This window comes from Danio aesculapii, chromosome 22 (assembly GCF_903798145.1).
Source record: "Danio aesculapii chromosome 22, fDanAes4.1, whole genome shotgun sequence".
Classification (NCBI taxonomy): Eukaryota; Metazoa; Chordata; class Actinopteri; order Cypriniformes; family Danionidae; genus Danio; species Danio aesculapii.
Window position 1 is genome coordinate 26,030,148 of NC_079456.1, and position 22,299 is coordinate 26,052,446.

A 22,299-nucleotide genomic window follows, 5' to 3' on the forward strand; every position below is an offset into this window, starting at 1 on the left:
CCATGTATTTGTATATTTTTACACATGCTTTTCTTGAACCAACATGAAAATACCATAGTAAATTTTAGAAAGTATACTATGCCTCTAGTATTTTTGAACCGTTCTATAAAGTGTTTTGTTATTATATTATTTACAACTGTTTGCAGTTCTATACAGCATAAAGTAGTATTACCTCTAGAAAACTGATAAACTGTAATAAATATTGTAGTATACTTAACTTTTTTACTTCAGTAAACTTTATTTTGGTGTATTGTAGTACAGTAGCAATAATACATTTTCATTCATTCATTTTATTTTCGGCTTAGTCCCTTTATTAATCTGGGGTTGCCACAGTGGAATGAACTTATCCAGCACATGTTTTATGCAGCGTATACCCTTCCAGCTGCAAACCATCACTGGAAATCATCCATACACCCTCATTCACACACATACACTACGGACAATTTTAGCTTACCCAATTCACCTATAGCGCAAGTCTTTGGACTTGTGGGGAAAACCGGAGCACCCGGAGGAAACCCACGCAGACACGGAAAGAACATCCAAACTACACACACACAAATGCCAACTGACCCAGCCGAGGCTCGAACCAGCGACCTTCTTGCTGTGAGGCGATTGTGCTACCCACTGCGTCCCTGTGACGCCGCTAATGTGATATAATGTAAATATTTCATTTTATTATAATTTTTTTTTAACATTTGCATCAGTCATAAAAAAAATGTAAAAGAAAAAAAAAAGAAAAGACTTCCATATTATTTGTTTTTCTTTTGAAATTCAATAGTTATAGGTTTTCCAACATTTTTCAAAATATCTTCTTTTGAGTTCAACAGAAGAAAGAATTGGAATTGGAGGGTGAGTGATCATTTTGGGGTAAACTATCCATTTAAGTTAACCTTTTTATCTGTAATTACAAGATGATCCTAATAAAAACATTTGGCAGACGAAGCAGAAAACCACCTGAATATACAAGTTGCAACAGATACAAACTCTGTCAAATAAATGGCTCTAAATTAAGCAGTCTGTGCCTTTTTTTCTTATTTTTTTCTCTCTCTTTAACAGAAGCAAACGGAGAGTTGAACTGAGGATACAACAACACATCTTGACCGAAGTCGAGACAGTTTTCACAACGTCGTCACGTACGTCTCTCCACGGGGGGCGGGGTCACACAGCAGGGCGGGATGGAGGGGGAATAATACAGTAATCTGAGGGAGAGAAAGAGAGAGAGAAAGACCACATCTGGAGGAAAATAAAGAATCATCACTTCATGTCCTCCACCCTCCGTCTTATTCTCCTCCCTCTCACTCTTTTTTCAGACTGAGGAAGGAACCGGGAGACAGTAGACAGGCGTCGTAAGCAAGCGATGCTCCTTTGAAATGTATTTATTTAGGAACGATTTATCGTAACTTGACAGCATTATATAACCTTTTTGCCGACAAATATATATTAAATCGTACACTACAAGAAGAGTTTGCCCTTTTGGTATTCTAAGTATTGTGTTGTGCGTGAGTTGGAAATTCTCAGCTGGAACCAGGAGTGTTTTTGATGAAGACATCTGGCGTTTTATTTAATCTAAACGCTAAACGGAGCGCACGCTTCAGGTCCTCTCAGCACGTCACGTATTTTGGAATCTGACGGAACGTCGTTTTGAGGTAAAACCGTCGCGCGCTTTTTTTTTTGGATAAAAACAATCTGCATCAACACACCTTTTAAGAAAATATTTAAGGTTATGTATGTGTGTTGTTTTCCTCAAGTTTAATCCAGACAGTCTGACCCAGTTTTAACGTTAAACAGAAATTGAAACCCACTCAGAACTGAATGGGTTTGGTAAACAGACGCCGTCACAAACAGATACCAGCTGGTGTTATATAACTTATGACTGTCATGTCAGGGCAGCTACAGGTGTGAAAAGAGGACACCTGTGAGTTGGTGCATGGAAGGCAATTCATGCTGTATTATGATGTTTGGCATGCCATTCTAACATGGTTGATTGAGTTTGGTCAGATGTTACATTTCATTGAGGTAAACTTGGTATTATATTCGTAGTGTTTACCATATGATACTTTTAATATTCGTGTTGAAATCACATGTAAACATGACTTCAAAACAACATTAGAACTATTTATTTGACTGAAAAATGTTGTACTTTGGTAGTCATTGGCTGCTAATAGGATTTCCCTATTTGCAAATAATAGTTTTCTGAAATTATATTATTAAGGAGAAAGTCTGAATGTGTGAATATAAAGCCAGTTGCTTTAGTTTCAGTTGCTAGTTTTAAAATTGTCATATTGCTCTGCAGTCTTTGCAGGTACTACTTTTATGTATGTTCTTTTATTTATTTTGTACGTTTGTGAAAAGTAAGATAATTTATTGCCAGAGGTTCATCATGAAATAAACCCATTTTAGTATATTGACACTATGTGGTGTTGGGATCCAGATGTATAGGTTTAGTGTCAGCGCAAGCTAAGCTACCATTTAGCGTATTGATGGTTGATCAGAAGTGCTTTTCTTAATCTGCTAGTGCTATCCTACACTTTTAACTTGCTAACTAAAAACATATATTTTGTCACCTTGGAATTATAAGGTTCTATCTGCGTTTTGAATGATTTTGAGATATTAAGCTTTAAAGTTTATGCATTCCATATAGATAACAGTATGTGTTTAACATTTGTTTTTAAATAAAAAGTCTTAAAATGTAAACAACTTATTAAAAAACATCCCATAATGTAAATAAGTTGTCATTTAATAAGAATATGTCAATAACTCAATTTTGACAAAAATGTCAGAGAAACTTATAATTCTAAGTTGACGATTTGTACAGTTTTTAGATATAGTGCAGTGACAAATCAGATTCCACCTCAAAATTGGCTTTCCATATTATTAACCTATTAGTGCTATCGTACACCTTTAACTTGCTAATGGAAAGCATAATTTATTCGTAAATTTTTTAAACAGTGTGGTGACAAAATCATACTCGACCTCAAAATTGGGTCTCCATATTAATCTATTAGTTTTATCCAACACTTTTAACTTGATAGCATAATATATTTGTAAAGTTTTTAGATTGGGTCTTCACATTAAACTATTAGTGCTATCCTACACCTTTAACTTGCTAACTGAAAACATAATATATTTGTAGACTTTTAGATATAGTGCGGTGACAAACCAGATTCAACTTCAAAATTGGGTCTCCTTATAAACCTATTAGTGCTATCGTACACCTTTAACTTGCTAACTGAAAACATAATATATTTGTACAGTTTTTAGATATAGTGTGGAGACAAATCAGATTCGACCTCAAAATTAGGTCTCCATATTAATCTATTACTGCTATCCTATACTTTATCTTGCTAACTAAAAACATAATATATTTGTAACGTTTTTAGATAGTGTGGTGACAAATCAGATTCGACCTCAAAATTGGGTCTCTATGTTGGACCTAAGCAAACACATTAGCTCAAATTACTTTTAATGGATATTTTCTTGTCTGATCACAATTTCTACAAAATCACACATTTTCGAAGCATGTTGATGACATTGAATATGGTTTATGATGTTCAATAGTCACACTTCAAGTTAGCCTATCTACTAATGATATCAAGTAACCTTACATCTTTCTGTATACACTACAAATTGACACTTTCCCTACATCCCTTCATTTTTTTACATAGGAATAATTATATTAAATAAAGTGTCAAATGTTCTAATATATCAATTACAACTCTAAGTTAAATAAATTACATTACCACATTGTGCATTATGAACCACATTGTAAGCTACATTTTACATTTATATAACTTGTCCTTTACATAACTATCAACAAATTTGTTATTGAAGAGCCCCTATTTCAAGAAAGGACTCGATTTGTCATGACACACCCAGTGTTTCCTCTAGGAATTTTTTTTCAGCTGTGGTGGCAGGCCTTTTACACAGATCTTTCAACTACCTATGGCTGTATTTCAAGTCGAGACCGCATTCATTTAATACGGGTGTGCGAATCTCTTTGCTTGCGTGGCGATTTTACTCGGTTTGTGCACAAAACTTGCGCAGCCTCAAATATACGCTACTTAAGCACAGATTTTCTTGTACGCTCTCAAATAAACACTGCTAAAGTGTGATTTAGTGCGTTTGTGTAACGAGTATGTCTCCAACATTTATTAGATGTGCTAAGAATATTTATGAATGTCTCCAATAGACCTACAGAACGGCATTAATGCGTTCTCATGTAAAGTGAAATAAACCATAAACTGAACCGTAGACCTTTAACTATAAATAAATTATGGAAACTGTGTTCATCATAACTGAAATATACGCCGTGTTTGCTAACCTCATGCATCGCGCAGCTCTGTCATTCAGTCAGTCAGTCAGCACGTCACCTCAAAGGATTAAACAAATAACGCACAGCACTACTACGATTACAGAAAAGTTAGCTCTGTTATAATTCACTTACATTTTAACACACAACAAAAAAACAGCAACAAGTAAAGGTTTTGAGTAAGAAGCTGTGATGTAGCCGTGGTGGGAATGAATTTCGATGTGGCGCCCTGCCATGGAAGTATGAATGTAGTGGAAACCATTCACACCATAACATGTGTAGCTCATGTGGAATGTAATATGTGAATTTAAAATACATATTCATGAGGTTACCAATAATTTAGCAAGGATACCCATCATAGCTCATCTTCCAAACCAGTTAAGCATTATTCTATATGCAAGGCAATCAGCTTGTTAACTTAAAACATAAAGAAAGAATATAATTTTATATATGACGATTAGACATATTTTTGCAAAAAAAACATGAAGATGGGGAAATAGATGAACAGTACACACTGTTAAAGTACCCAGTTACTTTTGAAAAATGTCGTTTTAATTAGCAATTCAATTTTCTATGAAGTTCATCAATGCTAAAGCTCATTAAACCCTTGATATATTACAGAAATATTCAAGATTTAGATCTACCAAATTAAGGTTTAAGAATCACTTAATAAAAAACGCATATTGATGACTGCTAATCCGAATATGTGGGCGTTTTCCATGTCCAACTTTCTGTCTATGGTGGTTATGGCAGTACTTTGGGAGGTTCTCGGTGCTCCGCCAAGCCCGATCCTGATGCAACAAACTGCAACATTAACAGAGAGGGTCTGAGGAATGGAATGAGAGACAGATTGTGGCTGGATGTGTGTGGCTGGAGGGAGTATGTGAATTAATGTTTCAGTGCATCATGAGACATTGTTCGCTGCGATTTTTGAGGGATGTGTCTGTCATTCTTCTGTTTCGACTTACAATGTGGTCTTCACTTTGGAGTTCGTTGGGTTCGCTGGAAAGAGAATGGGTGAGGAAAGACAGAAAGGAGAGATGAAACCACACATTCTTGTCTTGTGAAACACCAACCACCAATGGCTGCTTCTGAAATTCTTCGTCTGCAGTAGTTCCTCATGACATTTACCTATAGGAGAAGGCTTTGCATATACAGTACAGTAAACACACACGGTTGAGCAACACATCTGTTCTATTTCCAAGAGAAACCGAGAATTCCTGAGCTCCCGCCCTCCCTTTTTTCTCTTCATCAACCCTTGCGTCTCATTCTATTTTCTCAATCTCTCCCCCTGTTGGCTTGAGTTTGAGCTTGGACGGAGTTCCTGGAGGCCTTTGCGAATCATGAGCAATCCAAGGGGAGGAGGAAAGGCATGGAAAATCAGAGCGAGAGAGAGGGAAGAGAGAAATATGAGAGCGAGAGAAAGGGGAGAAAATGATGTCTGAAGAATTTCGAATTGCACTTAATCCACATCGTCCATTTGATTCTCAGCCGCGTCGTTCTTCCAGACTTCCTCTGGGCTCCACGTCGCTGAAGAAATGGCACACGATAGCGGCGTTGGGTCCGCAGCTGGTTCTTGTTATTGTTTATAGGCTTGGCTCTCTCTTTGCATTTCTAATGTACACTTAAAAGCACAGTGGAAACAAATTGGGTGAATCTGTTGTGGCCAAAGGAATGTGTGTGTGTGTGTGTGTCTGGATGACAGATTGTATGGAGAGAGAGAAGGAATGGGAATTTTAGAGGAGGGGAGGTTGTGTTGACCTTGTCCTGTTGCCAGACGCAGGGGGTGGAAAGTGAAGGAGGGATGAAGAAAGAAAGAAAGAGAGAGAGCGAAGTGCTGCTCATTGCCTTCTGTAGGATGTTGTTGTTTCTTCCTCATCAGTGATTCATTATTTAGCTGTGTTTTGTTCTCCACCCTCATCCTGTTATGGATGGCAGAGTGTTTTTAAACAGCGATCTTTAGACAGTTTGAGAGGGAAAAAACTCTTATTAGCAGTAAAAATAAAAAAAGTTGCAGTTAGTAGTCCGATTTTAACAAGCTTTTGGTAAAAAAGCTAACAAAATGATGAAAAATAGCCCACTTTAAGAGAAGAGGATAAAAATGACCATGTGTAATTAAACTAAACTATCATGGTTAATGCAATTGAAGTGAAACCACAAAATAAAGTAAGATTGTTGATTTGTGGCATTGCATTTGTCTCTTAGATTTAAGCAATGCTAAACCTAATAATTACTCACATTTATGCTGAACTTTAAATTCAGAGGCATTTAGATTAGTAGTGGTTGCAAATGCAGAAGTTTTGTTGATTGATTGGTATCTAATAGGCCATGTCCACAAGTACATGGGCATTTTTGCAAACAAAGTTTGTTCTCTTTCGTTAAAATAAAAATCCTCCCCACATGCATGGTTTAAAAGAAATCTTCATCCACATGAAAACACAAAAACGTCTTATGTTGCACTGTCAAGAGCATGCCAAAGCAACTGGTGGTGATTTACTTCAAACCATAAGGCTATGTTGGCCAATCAAATGCCTCAAAAATTGTTATTATCGGTTCGCGATGGAGCATGGAGAACCGCCGTTGCACAGATGCGCATTTCGTAAACAACAATCTGATGTCACACAAAGAAAATAAATGACAATCTGGACAAGCCAAAGACTCCAACTTAAAAGTTTCCTTATACTGCATTTACTTGTGGATGAACCATGTGAAAAAAAGATACTCATATATATATAGTAGTTATTATTTACTATCAGATTCAAGTCAGGTGATTGGCTGGGCCATTCTACAGCTTTATTTTCTTTTCTGAAACCAGTTTCCTTGGTAGGTGGCACGGTGGCTTAGTGGTTGGCACTGTTGCAGCAAGAAGGTCGCTGGTTGAATCCCAGCTGGACTAGTTGGCATTTCTGTGTGGAGTTTGCATGTTCTCCCCATGTTGGTGTGGGTTTTCTCTGGGTGCACCGGTTTCCCCCACAGTCCAAACACATGAACTAATCGCCATAGTGTGTGAATGTAGAGTGTGTGGGTGTTTCCCAGTACTGGGTTAGGGGTGGAAGGACATTTGCTGTGTAAAACATATGCTTGAATAGTTGGCGGTTCATTCCACTGTGGCGACCCTTGATAAATAAGGGACTAAGCCAAAGGAAAATGAATTAATGAATGATGAACTTGGATAGACTCAATTACTGTTACACAGCATGGATGCAGAGATTTCCAACATCCAAAAACAATTGAAGAAGATGCAGAAATTGGCGCAAGCAGGATTGTTTTCGCACAGGAAGTTGACACGATAATCAGACAATCAACAGCAAATAAATGAATATAAAAAACAAAGTTACTGGAAGTTGATCCCATAATGAGGTAGATGACTGCAAGCTTTAGGAATGTTGATGGATTTGACCTACTCCATAGGTGCATCCTTAATCGCATACTTGTAGACTGTTCTATGCCATTTTGTAGTATAACTAGTGTAAGTAGTGCATTCATGCTAAAAGTTCTAAAATAAAAATAAATACACTTTCAATACCTGGATGAGGAACTTATTCAACCAATAAAAAGAAGTGTGTAATGTTGAACACTTCAGGCACTCAACAGTCTCTGATTTGTTCACATAGTGGAAGTGGAGAAGCTATTGAACGCTGAGTTTGGGTTACCTTATCTACTTACATAAGTGATTGTCATCTCCTGATGGTAAATGAGGTTGCATTTATGAAGTATTATTTGGTAGTTTGGTCATTTGTTTCACTCATTTGGCAACTGTTAAACTTCAACTAGAAAACGGTTTGAATTTCTGGTTAGTTAAAAATGTTAGTGTACCATTAGGGAAGCTAAAATTGTACACTACATGGTTGAGTGTGTACAGGGTATATTGTTTAGTGTGTCATTTTAGACACAACTTATGAATGAAATTTGGACATACTACATCTGCCGTTTATTGGTATTACATGACCCACGCTGCTTTCCTTCACTCATATACATAAATTCTCTCTCATGGCCTTATGGGTAGTAAAGTGTTCATTGGATTCTCAGCGGAAGTGGTAATTAGTAGTTCATTTTATTTAAATGCTTATGATTTATGACTTCTTACTCACATATTGTTTTCACATACTACACTACCTGACAAAAGTCTTGTTGTCGATCCCAGTTGTAAGAGCAACAAATAATAACTTGACTTCTAGATGATCACTTGAAAAGTGGCCGAAGGTAGATTTGTTGAACTGCATCCCAATCATCACAGATACTGCAGAAGACCTATTGGATCCTAAGATTCTCACAGAAATCAGTTAAGTTTGGTGAAGGAAAAATCATGGTTTGGGGTTACATTCAGTATGGGGTGATGCGAGAGATCTGCAGAGTGGATCGCAACATCAACAGCCTGAGGTATCAAGACATTTGTGCTACCCATTACATTACAAACCACAAGAGAGGGCAAATTCTTCAGCAGGGTAGCGCTCCTTCTCATACTTCAGCCTCCACATCAAAGCTCCTGAAAGCAAAAAAGGTCAAGATGCTCCAGGATTGGCCAGCCCAGTCACCAGACATGAACACTATTGAGTTTGTCTGGGGTAAGATGGAGAAGGCATTAAAGATGAATCCAAAAAATCTTGATAAACTCAGAGTTTTGCAAGAATGCTTTCTTTGCAATTCCAGATGACTTTATTAATAAGTTATTTGAGTCATTTCAGAGATGTATGGATGCAGTCCTCCAAGCTCATAGGAGTTGTACACAATATTCATTCTTTTTCCACTGCACCATGACTTTATATTCTATACTGTACATTATTTCTGCTTCCTTTCATATGAGCCACTTATTAGCCGACAAGACTTTTGTCAGGTAGTGTATATAGAAGGGAAGTATATGATTTCAGATGCACTGCATATTTTCATTGTTTGACAAAGATTTTCAGCTTTTTTTCTTCTTTTTTTAATGAAACTTGCACTCAAATGCTGCTTAACATTTATTTAGTGTTTTGTATGTTCAGATATTCATAGAACAATATATTCCAGAGGTCATGATGAAATCTGGTGAAAAATGAAAAAAAAAAATCTGACTATCAAATTGAAAGAGTTAATCATTATTATAATAACAATAGCAGCAATAACAAATAATGATCCTGACGTCATATTTCAGCCATGTGTTATATATTATTGTATATGTCATTTTAATAAATGTAATTGTGCAATAAGTCAACTTAATTACATACAATAAACTGCTAACTTCATGCAAAACTTTTTAAATGTATGGCAAATAATGAACACTAAAGGTGAATTTGGGCCCATGACTATTAAAAAAACCTTCAAGTAAGACACTCTAGCACAATTCTTTCTTTTTCTGTCTCTCTTCCTCATGCCAGACACCAAGATTGCAGGCTAAATAATGGGATTGCATCACTGAGTTTGGGAAGGAGGGAGTGAAAAGGAGAAATAGGAAAGGAATGATCACCCACTGCCTTTTCGCTGTGAGTCAACAAAAGGAGGGAAAGGGCCAGAATTACAGACACTCGCAGATGTGGAGGAATGGGAAACCTTGCGTGCATCTGTGTGGAGAATATAACCATAAACATTTCTAATGGCATTTACACTATAACTACAATTTAAAATGATTTAAAAGTTTTAAATATATATTATATGCATTTTAGATGCATAATACAATGACTCAAAACCCATTTCTAAACCTGTTGGCTATTACCAGCAGGTCGACGTTCAGAAATGCGTGCAGTATTTGTGGTGTTTGTACAGTATGTCTCAGTGTCAGTGTGAATATAAAGCTCAGAAAGTGAGGGTGGAGCTTGAGGAGGAGGTTGGATTGAAAACAAACCCTTCTGCCAGACACTGAGAGTGAAGGAGGGAGGGTGGGATGGAGACGTGGAGAAGTGTTGAGCACTCAAACCTTTTGCAATACTGTGTAATATCTCAGAGAGAAAGAGAATCAGAGGAATGAGTTAAAGATGCAGGAGTTTATGAAAGGAAAGAAGTGTTTGTGGGAAAATCAACATTTCAGTAGTTAAGGGAATGTTTTCGGCAAGGAATAGGAATTGGGGCAATGCTTAAAGTGGGGGATTATTAAAAGTGCTGCATTTCCTCATTCCTTTAAAAGGGAATACATTCTGTTTATGGTTATAGGAAGATTTTCATAATGCACATCAACACATAATGCCACAGGGTCTAAATATTTAATGAATAAAAAGCTCCTATTTTTAAATATAAATTGCTTGTGTTGTTATAAAGCAGGGGTTCTCAATATCTACATTAACATGTTCAAATCTGAATTTTTATTAATGTTAAAGGCCCGGAACAATTAATATTCCACAACTTGTTTTTAATAAACATCCATAACATGCATCACAAGTCAACACTATTTATCTTTCTTTAAATAAAGTTGCATTTGCATTGTAAACACATTAAATACAAAACAAATGTGGCAAAACCACTAATATAAGTGCTATAAAAGGTAGGCCAATAGTGTCTAGATGCAGCCATGAAGATGCATGCTGAGATTGCATATCTCAGAGATGCAATGTCAGACACACAATGCACTCAATGGAGCTAGTGATGTCACTGTGAGGGGTAAGGTTAGGTGTGGGCATTAAAAAGCATTGCATGTAGCTCAGATTGCCACTGCACCAGATCTGCATCCAGACCCCTTTCAGGAAAAAAAGGCAAAAAATACAAAAGGTAATGAATACTTTAGGTGTTGTAGTTTTGCGACCTTTATATCTGTATTTTGTGGATACTGCCAATCAAAATGTCCGTGATTCGTTTTGAATTTGAATCCTTTTGGTCTTGCAAAACGAAATGGAGTTGGGTCCGGATTGAATGCCCTCACGGTCCAGATCTGCACCGGAGTTCAGACTTTGAAAAGCCCTGTTATAGAGGGTAAAAATATGAATAGTTGAATGCAACCATTGTCACTTCTCTTATTCCCCATACATTACAAGCTGAATTTCATCAAACTCAGCTCATTAATCCGGGTCACGGCACCAATGTAACTTTTTCAGTTCTGCTCCAAACAGGATTCCAACCAACATCCTTGTCATGGGAGGCAGGAATTCTTCAAGGCGCCATGTCTTAGTCTTTTAAATCCGTTCAGAGGTGCACCTAGCTTTGTGAGTTTGTCAACTCCTCCAGTAACTATACCGTGATGATGGAGGCTTTCAGCGGTGCTTTAGACTGAGCTGAGCCCAGTTTGATGAACTGTTGTCCGGTTAGGCAAGAGGATTTCCCCTCTGGACACCAACAACAGGCACTACGTCATAATCACGCCTCTACAAGAGAAAGCTCCTGATTGGTTAATGCGGGGTGAATTGTCTGCTGAAGTTCAGATTTTCCAACTCGAGCGATTTGCGGGTCAAACGTGCTAAACGCTCAACTCGCACCACTACATTCTTGTGAATCGCATCATTTACGCATATCGCGCTGCAGGATGTCTATTTTTGTCTTTGCATTGATTTAACATGTAAATCACTTGCGCTTGACGGTTCAACAATGTCCGGTGTGAATGCAGTATAAGGCTCTGTTCACACCTGGGATTAAGATTGATTTTGATTGGTTGAACACATTAACATTCATCCCTGCTATTTAAATGCGTCTTGTCTGTCCATTTTGACCACTTCTGTCTTGATTTCGTCAAGCAGGCCGCACTAATATTATGTCAGAGCCCAGCTGTTAGTGTTGTTGTTAAGCTTGAAGATGCTGCACAACACACTGTGTATGTTTATGTATTGGCTTTTTCAGTTATTTCGAACATGTGGACGAAATAAGCTCAAATAGTCATGCAACTAACATATTGGAAAATAAGACAACAGCGGAAGACGAGGAGAGCAGCCACATTCATTTCTGCAGTGATATCCTCAAGACCCTGCCAAACTATATGAACTGTATATGCCAGAAGTCAAGACTGATGGAACAATATTGTGCTCTGTAAGTTTACTTATGACCAGCAACATGTCACACATTGATGACGTGTCTAGTCAGAGGGCAGTATTTAGAGGCTGCTCGACCGCATTCAACTACATGTGCAATTACACTATTAGAGCAAACCGATCTAATGTGTTTTCGACCACCTCTGAATGTGGTCAAACCTGTACTTAGTGTTGTCCACTTGTGATCGGATTGACGAAAACGCATACCAGGTGTAAACAGGACCTAATTTCAGTCCCCCTTGAGACTAGGTGAATGAGGTTTAATCATTCAGCTCCTATTAACTGGCCTTCATTATTATCACTTCTATGGGTCCTGGCACCAGCCTAACTTCTTCAATTGTCCTTGATCCACTCTGACTGTGATTTGAACAGTCATCTCTGTACAGAGTTGAGCATGCCAGCAAAGATGCTAAAGTCTGCAGCCTCTAATGTCAGTCTCTGTTACTCTAATCTTCACTCTCATCCAGGTCATAGCACCAAATACCTCCTCTGGTTCTTCTCTTCCCATTCTGATTAGAATTTGAAATTCGCCAACCTGATTTCACCAAGTAGAACATGTTCCTGGATTAAAATCTATGTTGATGCTGGAACAACATTCCAATCAGCCAATCAGAAACAGGGACATGTTTACCGTTTATATTAAGTTTGGGATTACGGTTTATGCACTTTTACATGATTGTTATCCAACTATTATTTTTGCTATGATTTTGGGAATAATTTACAGTTATGGTTGGGTTTAGGGGTAGGGAATAGGTATGGATTACATTTTCCAAAGTGATGTTCCAGGATCAACATAGATGTTAATCCAGGATTGCATAGTACTTGGTAAAGTCATGACGTGAGGAGGCTGGTGCACTAACAGGAATGCTAAGGCCTCTAACATCAGTCACTAATGCACCTTCTGAGGCAAGGAGAGTGATGCTTTTACTTGCCGGCCTCCCTTTGCTCACTTACCTTAACCTCACTTCCATCCGGGTCATGGCACCAATTTAACACCTCCTGTTCTACTCAGCCCACACCAAGCCAGATTCAAATCAGCATCTTCAGCATGTGAGGTGCACCAACAAGGATACTGATTTTAACATTAGTCACTCACTAGTGGATCTCTTAGGGCCAGAGTAGTGAGGTCTACTCATGAAGTTCCTGGGTATTCAGCCTCCAATAGGCTTTCTACCCTAAACCTCACTCCAACTGGGTAATGGCACCAATGCCATTTCCACAGTTCTGCCCCTTCTACAAAAATGGGAGGCAGGTGCACAACTAAGAATGCTAAGGAATTACTTGCTAGTAATAGATAGTAATATACTAGAATATACTAATTTTGTATTGCAGCATTTCAAATGGAAACAAGTAAGAATTTTATCGTACAGAAATGTAAATATGACAATAAAAACATTGTATTTTGAACTAGTGCGCTTATTGTGCCTAAGGAATTAAGGGTTACATGCAGAGATTCTGTTACCCACCCTCTATTGCAATCTAAGCATCACAGGGTCACGTCACCAATATCACCCCTACAGTTTTACTCGCCCCTCCCTCTGGGCAGGATTCAAACTGATGTCACTCGAGGTCAGGGGAGTAGGGACAACTTGCAACATTCTTACTCAAAGGTCTTCATTACACTCAGTGGTTTTAAAAAGATCAGTTGAATGAATGATATAATAACTCACTCATAAAGTCTCAGACTTCTGGGCCCCTTTGTAAAAACATAGACATAACCCATGGATGCAGACCCAGAGGCCCACTCTTCATCAACTTTTCCGATGCATCACAGAAAGAAACTGAGACAGAGGAAAAGAATGAAGCAAAGCTAAGAATCTATATATCTCTGTAATGTGTTCTGCATGTTTTGACTGCAGCGGGGCTGCTGGTGTGATGAACTGCTGTGTGTGTGCACTTTCATTCGCAAGAGTGTGCGTGACCTGTCTGGCAGAAAGAAATGTAAATGACTTACAGTTGCAGAAATGAATGTAGCCCTGCATGTGTGTAGGAGTTTGCCTGCGTGTGTGTAAGAGAGGGAGTATTTCCTTCTCAAAAGTAAGCTGCAAAATCACAGCTGTCATTCTTGGTGCCACTGTGAAATGTCGGTAGTGGAAAAAAAGCCTTCTTTCATATAATAATATGGTTTGATTTTTCTCAGGCGGGCGGATCAAAGCCATGCTGTCACTGGACGAGCCCCTGGATTTGAAGATCCCCTCTGGTCGTGACAGGACGATCAGGACCTCCATCTGTGCCCCTCTGCATTTTGCTCGTGCCCGAATATCCCGGACACTGCATAAGTCATCAAGCCCTGGTGAGTCAGCTGACCACACAAACCACTACATAACTCCACTATATATAAATCACATTCCACTACATTTATGACATGCGCTGCTATGCATGCAATCAATAGAATCACAGCCATGCTGATTGTGTTTTGGTTAAATAGCCCTTATTATGCTGTAATAAAAGTCCTAATTTTGTTTCGGAGGCAGCTGGAGGACCTGAATGTGTAGTAATTTTGCATTTAGCACTACATTACTTCTAGTTATTTCATAGAAGATTGATCAAGGCTGGACCCGCATTAGCTAATACACGATTCTCCAATCAGACGATTCCTAAGTCGCTATAAATGATCATAGTCTTCATACCACAGTCGTCTCCGTCTTAAGAATCCCAGTGTCCACTCCTATGCCTCCCCTTTTTTCCCAGATTGGGCAGCACGGCAGCCCAGTGGTTAGCACTATTGATTCACAGGAAGAACGTCACGTTTCTGGTCCTTGGCTGGCCGGTTGGTGTTTTTCTGTATGGAATTTGTATGTTCTCCACTTGTTCACGTGTTCACCTCCAGGTTTCCCAGTTTCCTCCTATTATACAAAAACATTCGACATAAGCAAACTGACTAAACCAAATTGGCACTATAGTCAAGTTCCAAGCCAACTGTATTTTGCCTCATAAAGCAATTTGTTATTAGCCACAAATAAGCGGGGGAGTTCTTGAGATCTACCTGAGCTCAATCTTAGCTTATAATCTTATCAAGCTTATAATCAATCATCAGCTAAATGTGAACTCTTGAAATGATAAAATCACAACATTTTTAAAACTTCAATCTAATACTTAATCTTTATAAATTTTGTACATAGTACTTTTTTTTCAACATAGGCTTATTCTGAAAACGTAGCCCTATATACATTTCTGGAGATCACGAATTATGTAGTCAGAGGTAGCCAGAGGTCTGTAAAACCATCTGTATGTCCATCTGTAACCGTCTGTAAAATGTATACTATGGGGTGGTATGACGCCATTCCTTTTCTCACTTACCAGCTGAACGATTATCTCCGTGTGGACGGCTTTCCTGATGTTACCAGTTTGTCCAGTAAGCTCGCCATGTTAGTTCGGCTGACTTGAGATGCAGAGAACAGTTGACCGCAATGACGGAGTATGAGTTCGGTGAAGAAAAGTTCCAGAAAGTGGGTCAGATAAAAACAGAAGCCAAAAAAAAAACAATTAACAAGTAAATAACAGGGTGAGAATGTGGTAAAATCTGAAAACGTGGTAAAAATCGTTTCTTTTTCTGGATGGCTTTACAAAACACTGTTGATTGGGTTTACGGAAGTGTGTGGGCTGGTCAATCTGTGTTTTTTAAAACAATATTGGTTGGTTTAACCTCTTAAAGCCCAAGGTGTTTTTTACATGCATTTTTTAATTTCTCTTTGCTATTTGGGCTTATTAGAACCTAATTAGAATAAAAAACTAGGTATAATCTTTTGATACAATGTACTTTTAGAGAAAATTTATGTCCATATATGTGGAATCGTGGTCCGAATTTACATAAAACATTTTTCATGATTTTTTTTATGCATATATAACATAGATTTTTCTTTTACTTGCTTTGACTATCAGAGAGTAACAACAAAATTTTTTCCCCATTTTGGACAGTTAAGAATAGTGTTTGGGACATTTCATATGCTGCAAAACAGTTGCAGGATGACACTGTGTGTCTGTAACAAAATAGAAAACATTCAAAGTATTTTAAATAGCCACTTAAGAGCTAAAATGTGCTGTCCACGTATGTGGACACTCAAGCCCTAGGAGGTTAAGGTAAGAGGAGGGTGGGGGGATCGGTGAGTCAGTCAGTAAATATGTCAGTTGACAGCGGCCTCTGGTGGACTTGCGCGAAAACAGCAGGTGAGAATGACACTCGCAAAAGAAATTTAAGATCTCAAATGCATACACAAATAAAACATACCTCCAGAAATGTATATAGGGCTATGTTTTCAGAATGAACCTGGGTTGTTTTTTTAGTGCTATATTGGGTTAGGACCTAAGAGTGCTGTAACATTATCAAAACATGATCACTGATTTGTCTGAGATTGACAGCATTCTTGGATTTGACACGAGACATCAAACCTGCTATATTTAAATAATCAGCTGCTGCCACTGCTGTATTGTTGGTTTTCATGAATAAAACCTTTTTATACTATCGTTAGAAAACGACACCTTAAATGTTAGTATCGGCATCAGTAGAAGAGGTCAAGACATTACTCTTGTTGGTAGCCGAGAAGGATGGATGGGAAGACACAGGGTGAAAAAGGTTTTCAAGAAGTCACTGCAGTAGAAGCTGAGCAGCTATAATGATAATCCCACCCACTTTAAGTGGTACTAAATGGTAGAAAGGTCCCTTTAAGGCAAGTCATTTCACTTGGCGACCTTCTTTGAAACGCCTTGAGACACAACTTGGTCTTGATGGTGAATCTCCTCCAGAAACTACAGCGACTCTTTGTTTACTAGTTTGAGTAATTGATGTCATGTAATGTGCATTTGACAGGACAGACTGTAGCTTGCGTTCATCTCATACAGATTACAAAACCAAAAAACGTTTTGTAGTACATTTGGTTCATTTAAAAGAACAGATTTCAAGATTTATTTGGATATACTTCTTATGTCTGTGAAGCAAGTATTCGCTGAGATGTGTGTTTGTTGACCACCAAACTGTCGTAAAAGCACACGTCTGGAGAAACGTCAGTCTATAGCGATCGATGATTGGCTCCTGTACTAGTAGGTGGGGCTTTATTCACCATATTGACCGTTACACTTTTTAAAACTATACGAGTGACATGTCTTGTGTATTCTATAGACTTTGACTGCAGTTAGTGTTGCCAGGGTCACAGTATTCTCACACAATTAAGCTCTTCTGAAAATGCAGTTGCAGGAAAGAATATAATAGTGTCTGGCTGCAGAGTTACACATGCAGTCTTTGACATGCACTCAATAGAGCAAGTGATGTCACTGTGAGAGGTAGGGTTAGGAGTTAGGTAAGTGTAGATGTTAAAAGTTTATAGTGTCTGAGTGCATGTGCGAAGTTGCGGGTTGTGTTTTCTTTTGAATTTTGTAATGTGCTGCTTCTTTTTCAAAAATTACAAGGTTGTGTATCACAAAATATCACAGATGATATGATAAACTTTCCCCTTTGTGGGAATCCAGCAATTGAAAAAAATGCTGCAAAGGGCTGCAAATTTTCTTGGACCTGGCAACCCCTAACTGCAGTGGATAGGCAAACTGAGACGAGCAAAACTGAATGGAAGCAATCCATTTCGTGCAAAACTGACTTTTCATTTTCCTAAAATTATTGATATCGGTTCAGTAATAAATCATAAGCGGTTATTACGTACTGACGTCATTTATCTTCTATGCATGATGTCGCAGTAGAATACTATGACGAAGGAGGCGAGGGCGAGTAAATAACTCTCTTACTACAATGAAGGCGGCACAGCACACAAGCCGCTATTTCACTACTATGGAGAAATGCTGTAAAACTCCATCTTTACCCCTCTCTCTCTTACTTTAGACATTTGACCCGCTGGCGTGTTTTTGAGGTAGATTTTTCTCTCCTCTTGGCTGTTAAAGTGATACTTGTGGATCCTGACACGAGCATGCCTGAGGTGCGAGTTTTCTCCACTGCGTCTTTTATGGATTACCTGTGATAACCGCGTATTATGCGCATATAGACTGTAACTGGCTGTTCACCGCCATCGGTAAACAGCGCTTTCATTTCTAAAGCCGATTGCAGCCCTTTCTGTTGAGCAGGTGAAGAAATAACCAATCATAGGGGTGTAAGATCTCGCCTGTCAGCGCTCAAAAAGCAAGCGGGATAATATTTACATTAGTTTATTTGCTATAAATGCTCATGCTGTCTTCTGTGCATGTATTGGAGTTTTGTTTGATACATTCAGAAAGAGTGTTTTCTTTGAGCAGGACAAATAAAAGATACAGATTATATATCTTACTGCTGTATTAAAGAACAAAATTGTATTACAAGTAATATATTAATATATTTATAGAAGTTAAAAAAAAGTTAAAATAAAAAAAGTTTGTGTTGTGAAGAGAAAATCTAATTATGTATGGAAAGCATCGTCAATGCATCGAGATGTCGAATTGAACCGAAACAATGGCATGATAATCGTAACCGAATCAAACCATGAGACCATTGTAGATTCACACCCCTACTCGTAACAATTACAGACCTTTTTCTTGGCTGCTGCATGGAGGGCGCCATAGTTTAGAATTTCCGTTTACAGCATTTACAACCGGTAACTTGTGTTTTTGTGACACACCACTTTGAAAGGTGTGTGTTAAAGCTGTTATAATCTGTCAGATCTGTGGTTCAAGCGCGAGAGAAAAACAGTATCGTAAGCCATGTTTCTTTTCGTTCTGCTTAATCACGTGTCCCCAAAAAAGATATTTAAAATAAACAAAACAATATGATGTCTTATGACTGCTTTCTTTAATTACTAAATTAAACAATACTTGTACTTTTACTTTCAGTACTTAAGTAGAAAATTTTGAAATAAACTACTTGCAATACTTAAGTACAAAAAAAGTTCAATACTTTAGTACTTCCACTTAAGTATGGTGCTTAAAGAGCACTTCACTTGTACTTTTACTTAAGTCTGGGTCTCTAGTGCATTATACATCTCTGATTATGACAACTTTTCAAATGTACTGTGGTACGTCCAAACTTCATTCAGGGAGAGTACTTGACCTCTTTGAAAAAGCATGCAAATTTGAATGCAAAAATGGGAAAGTTCACCCAAAACTGAACATTCTATCATCATTTACTTACCGTTTACTTGTCCCAAACTCCTTTGACTTTCTTTCATCTGTTGAACAGAAAAGTAGGTATTTTGAAGAAAGCTGGGAACCTGGTTTTCAGCTTTATTCAATGGCTCTTCATTAGTGTTCAACAGAATAAAAAAACTCACAAAGGTTTGGAATCATTTGAGGGTGAGTCAGTAGTGAGTTTCTCTCCTCTTTTCTGCTCTCCAGATGCAGCCGATAAGGACATGTCAGACTCTTCATCATCCACTGCTGTGGATCTGAGTCTGTCTCCATCCTCCTCTCCTTCACCACCCTCTCCAATAGACAGTGGTGCCAGCTGGAGCCCCACAGCGCCTCTGCTGGCCTCTGTGAGTAACTCTCCCATAGCCACCTATGTTAAATGCATTAATTTATTATAATAAACAAAATAACTATGCACTATAGATTATAGTTATGACACTATACAACTCTAAATCATCAATCCATGGCACTGGAGTCTCGAAATAGCATTAAAATATTCAACTTGAGTTTTTATGGTAAACAGATTCAAGTGATTCAAATCTCTGTGGTGTAGACATGAAGAAAGACTACTTTATTCACTACCAGTCCCATAATTCAATTCACTAATTCATGCCAGTCCGGTCTCACAGTATCCTGATTTGAACTCTTTCTTTGGGAGCATGTCCGGGCTTGTTCAGGCTTTAGGTGGTCTCCTACTCCTCATCTAGGATGAGTCAGGCATGATTCAGAAATGCATCATTCATTCATAACCTCCTCTACTTGAAGGAATCTGAGAGCACTCCATACCATGAGGACAGCGCCTCTCCTCCTCCGGGATTCCAGTTCTTCCTGCCGATTGGTGCAGAGGGTCCCCTGCGCCTGCCCTCCTCAATGCTGATTGGTCAACACTCCCCTGAGCCCTCGGGTGACGAACAGCTGGCCTGCCGCTGGCTAAAGGTGAGTGACAAAGTAGGGCTGTTGTTGTTTTAACTATAACAGTGGAGATTTACTTGCTTAGTGTACTTTATATTAAAACATATTAATCAGACAAATGTACATGTATTATTTAAAAAGTATAACTGAACAGCAGACAGCAGTTAAGCTGGTTTTTACCAACAGATACCGCTCTAGGCTAGTTTTTTTTAATAGTTGATGGTGCAATATGCCAGTTTTTAACATTAAGTGACACTCTTGGCTAGGTTTTAACAGCAGATGGCACTGTATTCTATTTTTTAACAACAGATGGCACTCTATGCTACTTTTTAAACAGCTGACGGTGCTGTAGGCTAGTTTTAAATAACAGACAGTGCTCTAGGCTAGATTTAAATAACAGACAGTGCTCTAGGCTAGTTTTAAAAAGCAGACAGTGCTCTAGGCTAGTTTTAAATAACAGACAGTGCTCTAGGCTAGTTTTAAAAAGCAGACAGTGCTCTAGGCTAGTTTTAAATAACAGACAGTGCTCTAGGCTAGTTTTAAATAACAGACAGTGCTCTAGGCTAGTTTTAAATAACAGACGGTGCTCTAGGCTAGTTTTAAATAACAGATGGTGCTCTAGGCTAGTTTTAAATAACAGACAGTGCTCTAGGCTAGTTTTAAATAACAGACAGTGCTCTAGGCTAGTTTTAAATAACAGACGGTGCTCTAGGCTAGTTTTAAATAACAGATGGTGCTCTAGGCTAGTTTTAAATAACAGATGGTGCTCTGGGCTAGTTTTAAATAACAGACGGTGCTCTAGGCTAGTTTTAAATAACAGACAGTGCTCTAGGCTAGTTTTAAATAACAGACGGTGCTCTAGGCTAGTTTTAAATAACAGACAGTGCTCTAGGCTAGTTTTTAACAGCAGATGGGGCTCTAGGCTAGTTTTAAATAACAGACAGTGCTCTAGGCTAGTTTTAAATAACAGACAGTGCTCTAGGCTAGTTTTAAATAACAGACAGTGCTCTAGGCTAGTTTTAAATAACAGACAGTGCTCTAGGCTAGTTTTAAAAAGCAGACAGTGCTCTAGGCTAGTTTTAAATAACAGACGGTGCTCTAGGCTAGTTTTAAATAACAGACAGTGCTCTAGGCTAGTTTTTAACAGCAGATGGGGCTCTAGGCTAGTTTTAAATAACAGACAGTGCTCTAGGCTAGTTTTAAATAACAGACAGTGCTCTAGGCTAGTTTTAAATAACAGACAGTGCTCTAGGCTAGTTTTAAAAAGCAGACAGTGCTCTAGGCTAGTTTTAAATAACAGACAGTGCTCTAGGCTAGTTTTAAATACCAGACAGTGCTCTAGGCTAGTTTTAAAAAGCAGACAGTGCTCTAGGCTAGTTTTAAATAACAGACAGTGCTCTAGGCTAGTTTTAAAAAGCAGACAGTGCTCTAGGCTAGTTTTAAATAACAGACAGTGCTCTAGGCTAGTTTTAAATAACAGACAGTGCTCTAGGCTAGTTTTAAAAAGCAGACAGTGCTCTAGGCTAGTTTTAAATAACAGACAGTGCTCTAGGCTAGTTTTAAAAAGCAGACAGTGCTCTAGGCTAGTTTTAAATAACAGACAGTGCTCTAGACTAGTTTTAAATAACAGACAGTGCTCTAGGCTAGTTTTAAATAACAGACAGTGCTCTAGGCTAGTTTTAAATAACAGACAGTGCTCTAGGCTAGTTTTAAATAACAGACAGTGCTCTAGGCTAGTTTTAAATAACAGACAGTGCTCTAGGCTAGTTTTAAAAAGCAGACAGTGCTCTAGGCTAGTTTTAAATAACAGACAGTGCTCTAGGCTAGTTTTAAATAACAGACAGTGCTCTAGGCTAGTTTTAAATAACAGACAGTGCTCTAGGCTAGTTTTAAATAACAGATGGTGCTCTAGGCTAGTTTTAAATAACAGATGGTGCTCTGGGCTAGTTTTAAATAACAGACGGTGCTCTAGGCTAGTTTTAAATAACAGACAGTGCTCTAGGCTAGTTTTAAATAACAGACGGTGCTCTAGGCTAGTTTTAAATAACAGACAGTGCT

At 38.3% G+C, this 22,299-nt stretch overlaps 1 protein-coding gene across 1 annotated transcript in view; it reads left to right on the forward strand.

Annotated features, from left to right (window-relative positions):
- Window positions 1-1,218: 1,218 nt before the first annotated feature.
- The window catches only part of glis2a (GLIS family zinc finger 2a), a 33,287-nt gene continuing 12,206 nt past the window's right edge, over window positions 1,219-22,299 (forward strand). Inside the window, exons 1-4 of the mRNA XM_056447586.1 lie at window positions 1,219-1,646; window positions 14,372-14,524; window positions 19,537-19,676; window positions 20,095-20,265. Of these exons, the coding sequence (XP_056303561.1) occupies window positions 14,389-14,524; window positions 19,537-19,676; window positions 20,095-20,265 (447 nt within the window). The 5' untranslated portion in view covers window positions 1,219-1,646; window positions 14,372-14,388. The remainder of the gene's footprint in view (window positions 1,647-14,371; window positions 14,525-19,536; window positions 19,677-20,094; window positions 20,266-22,299) is intronic.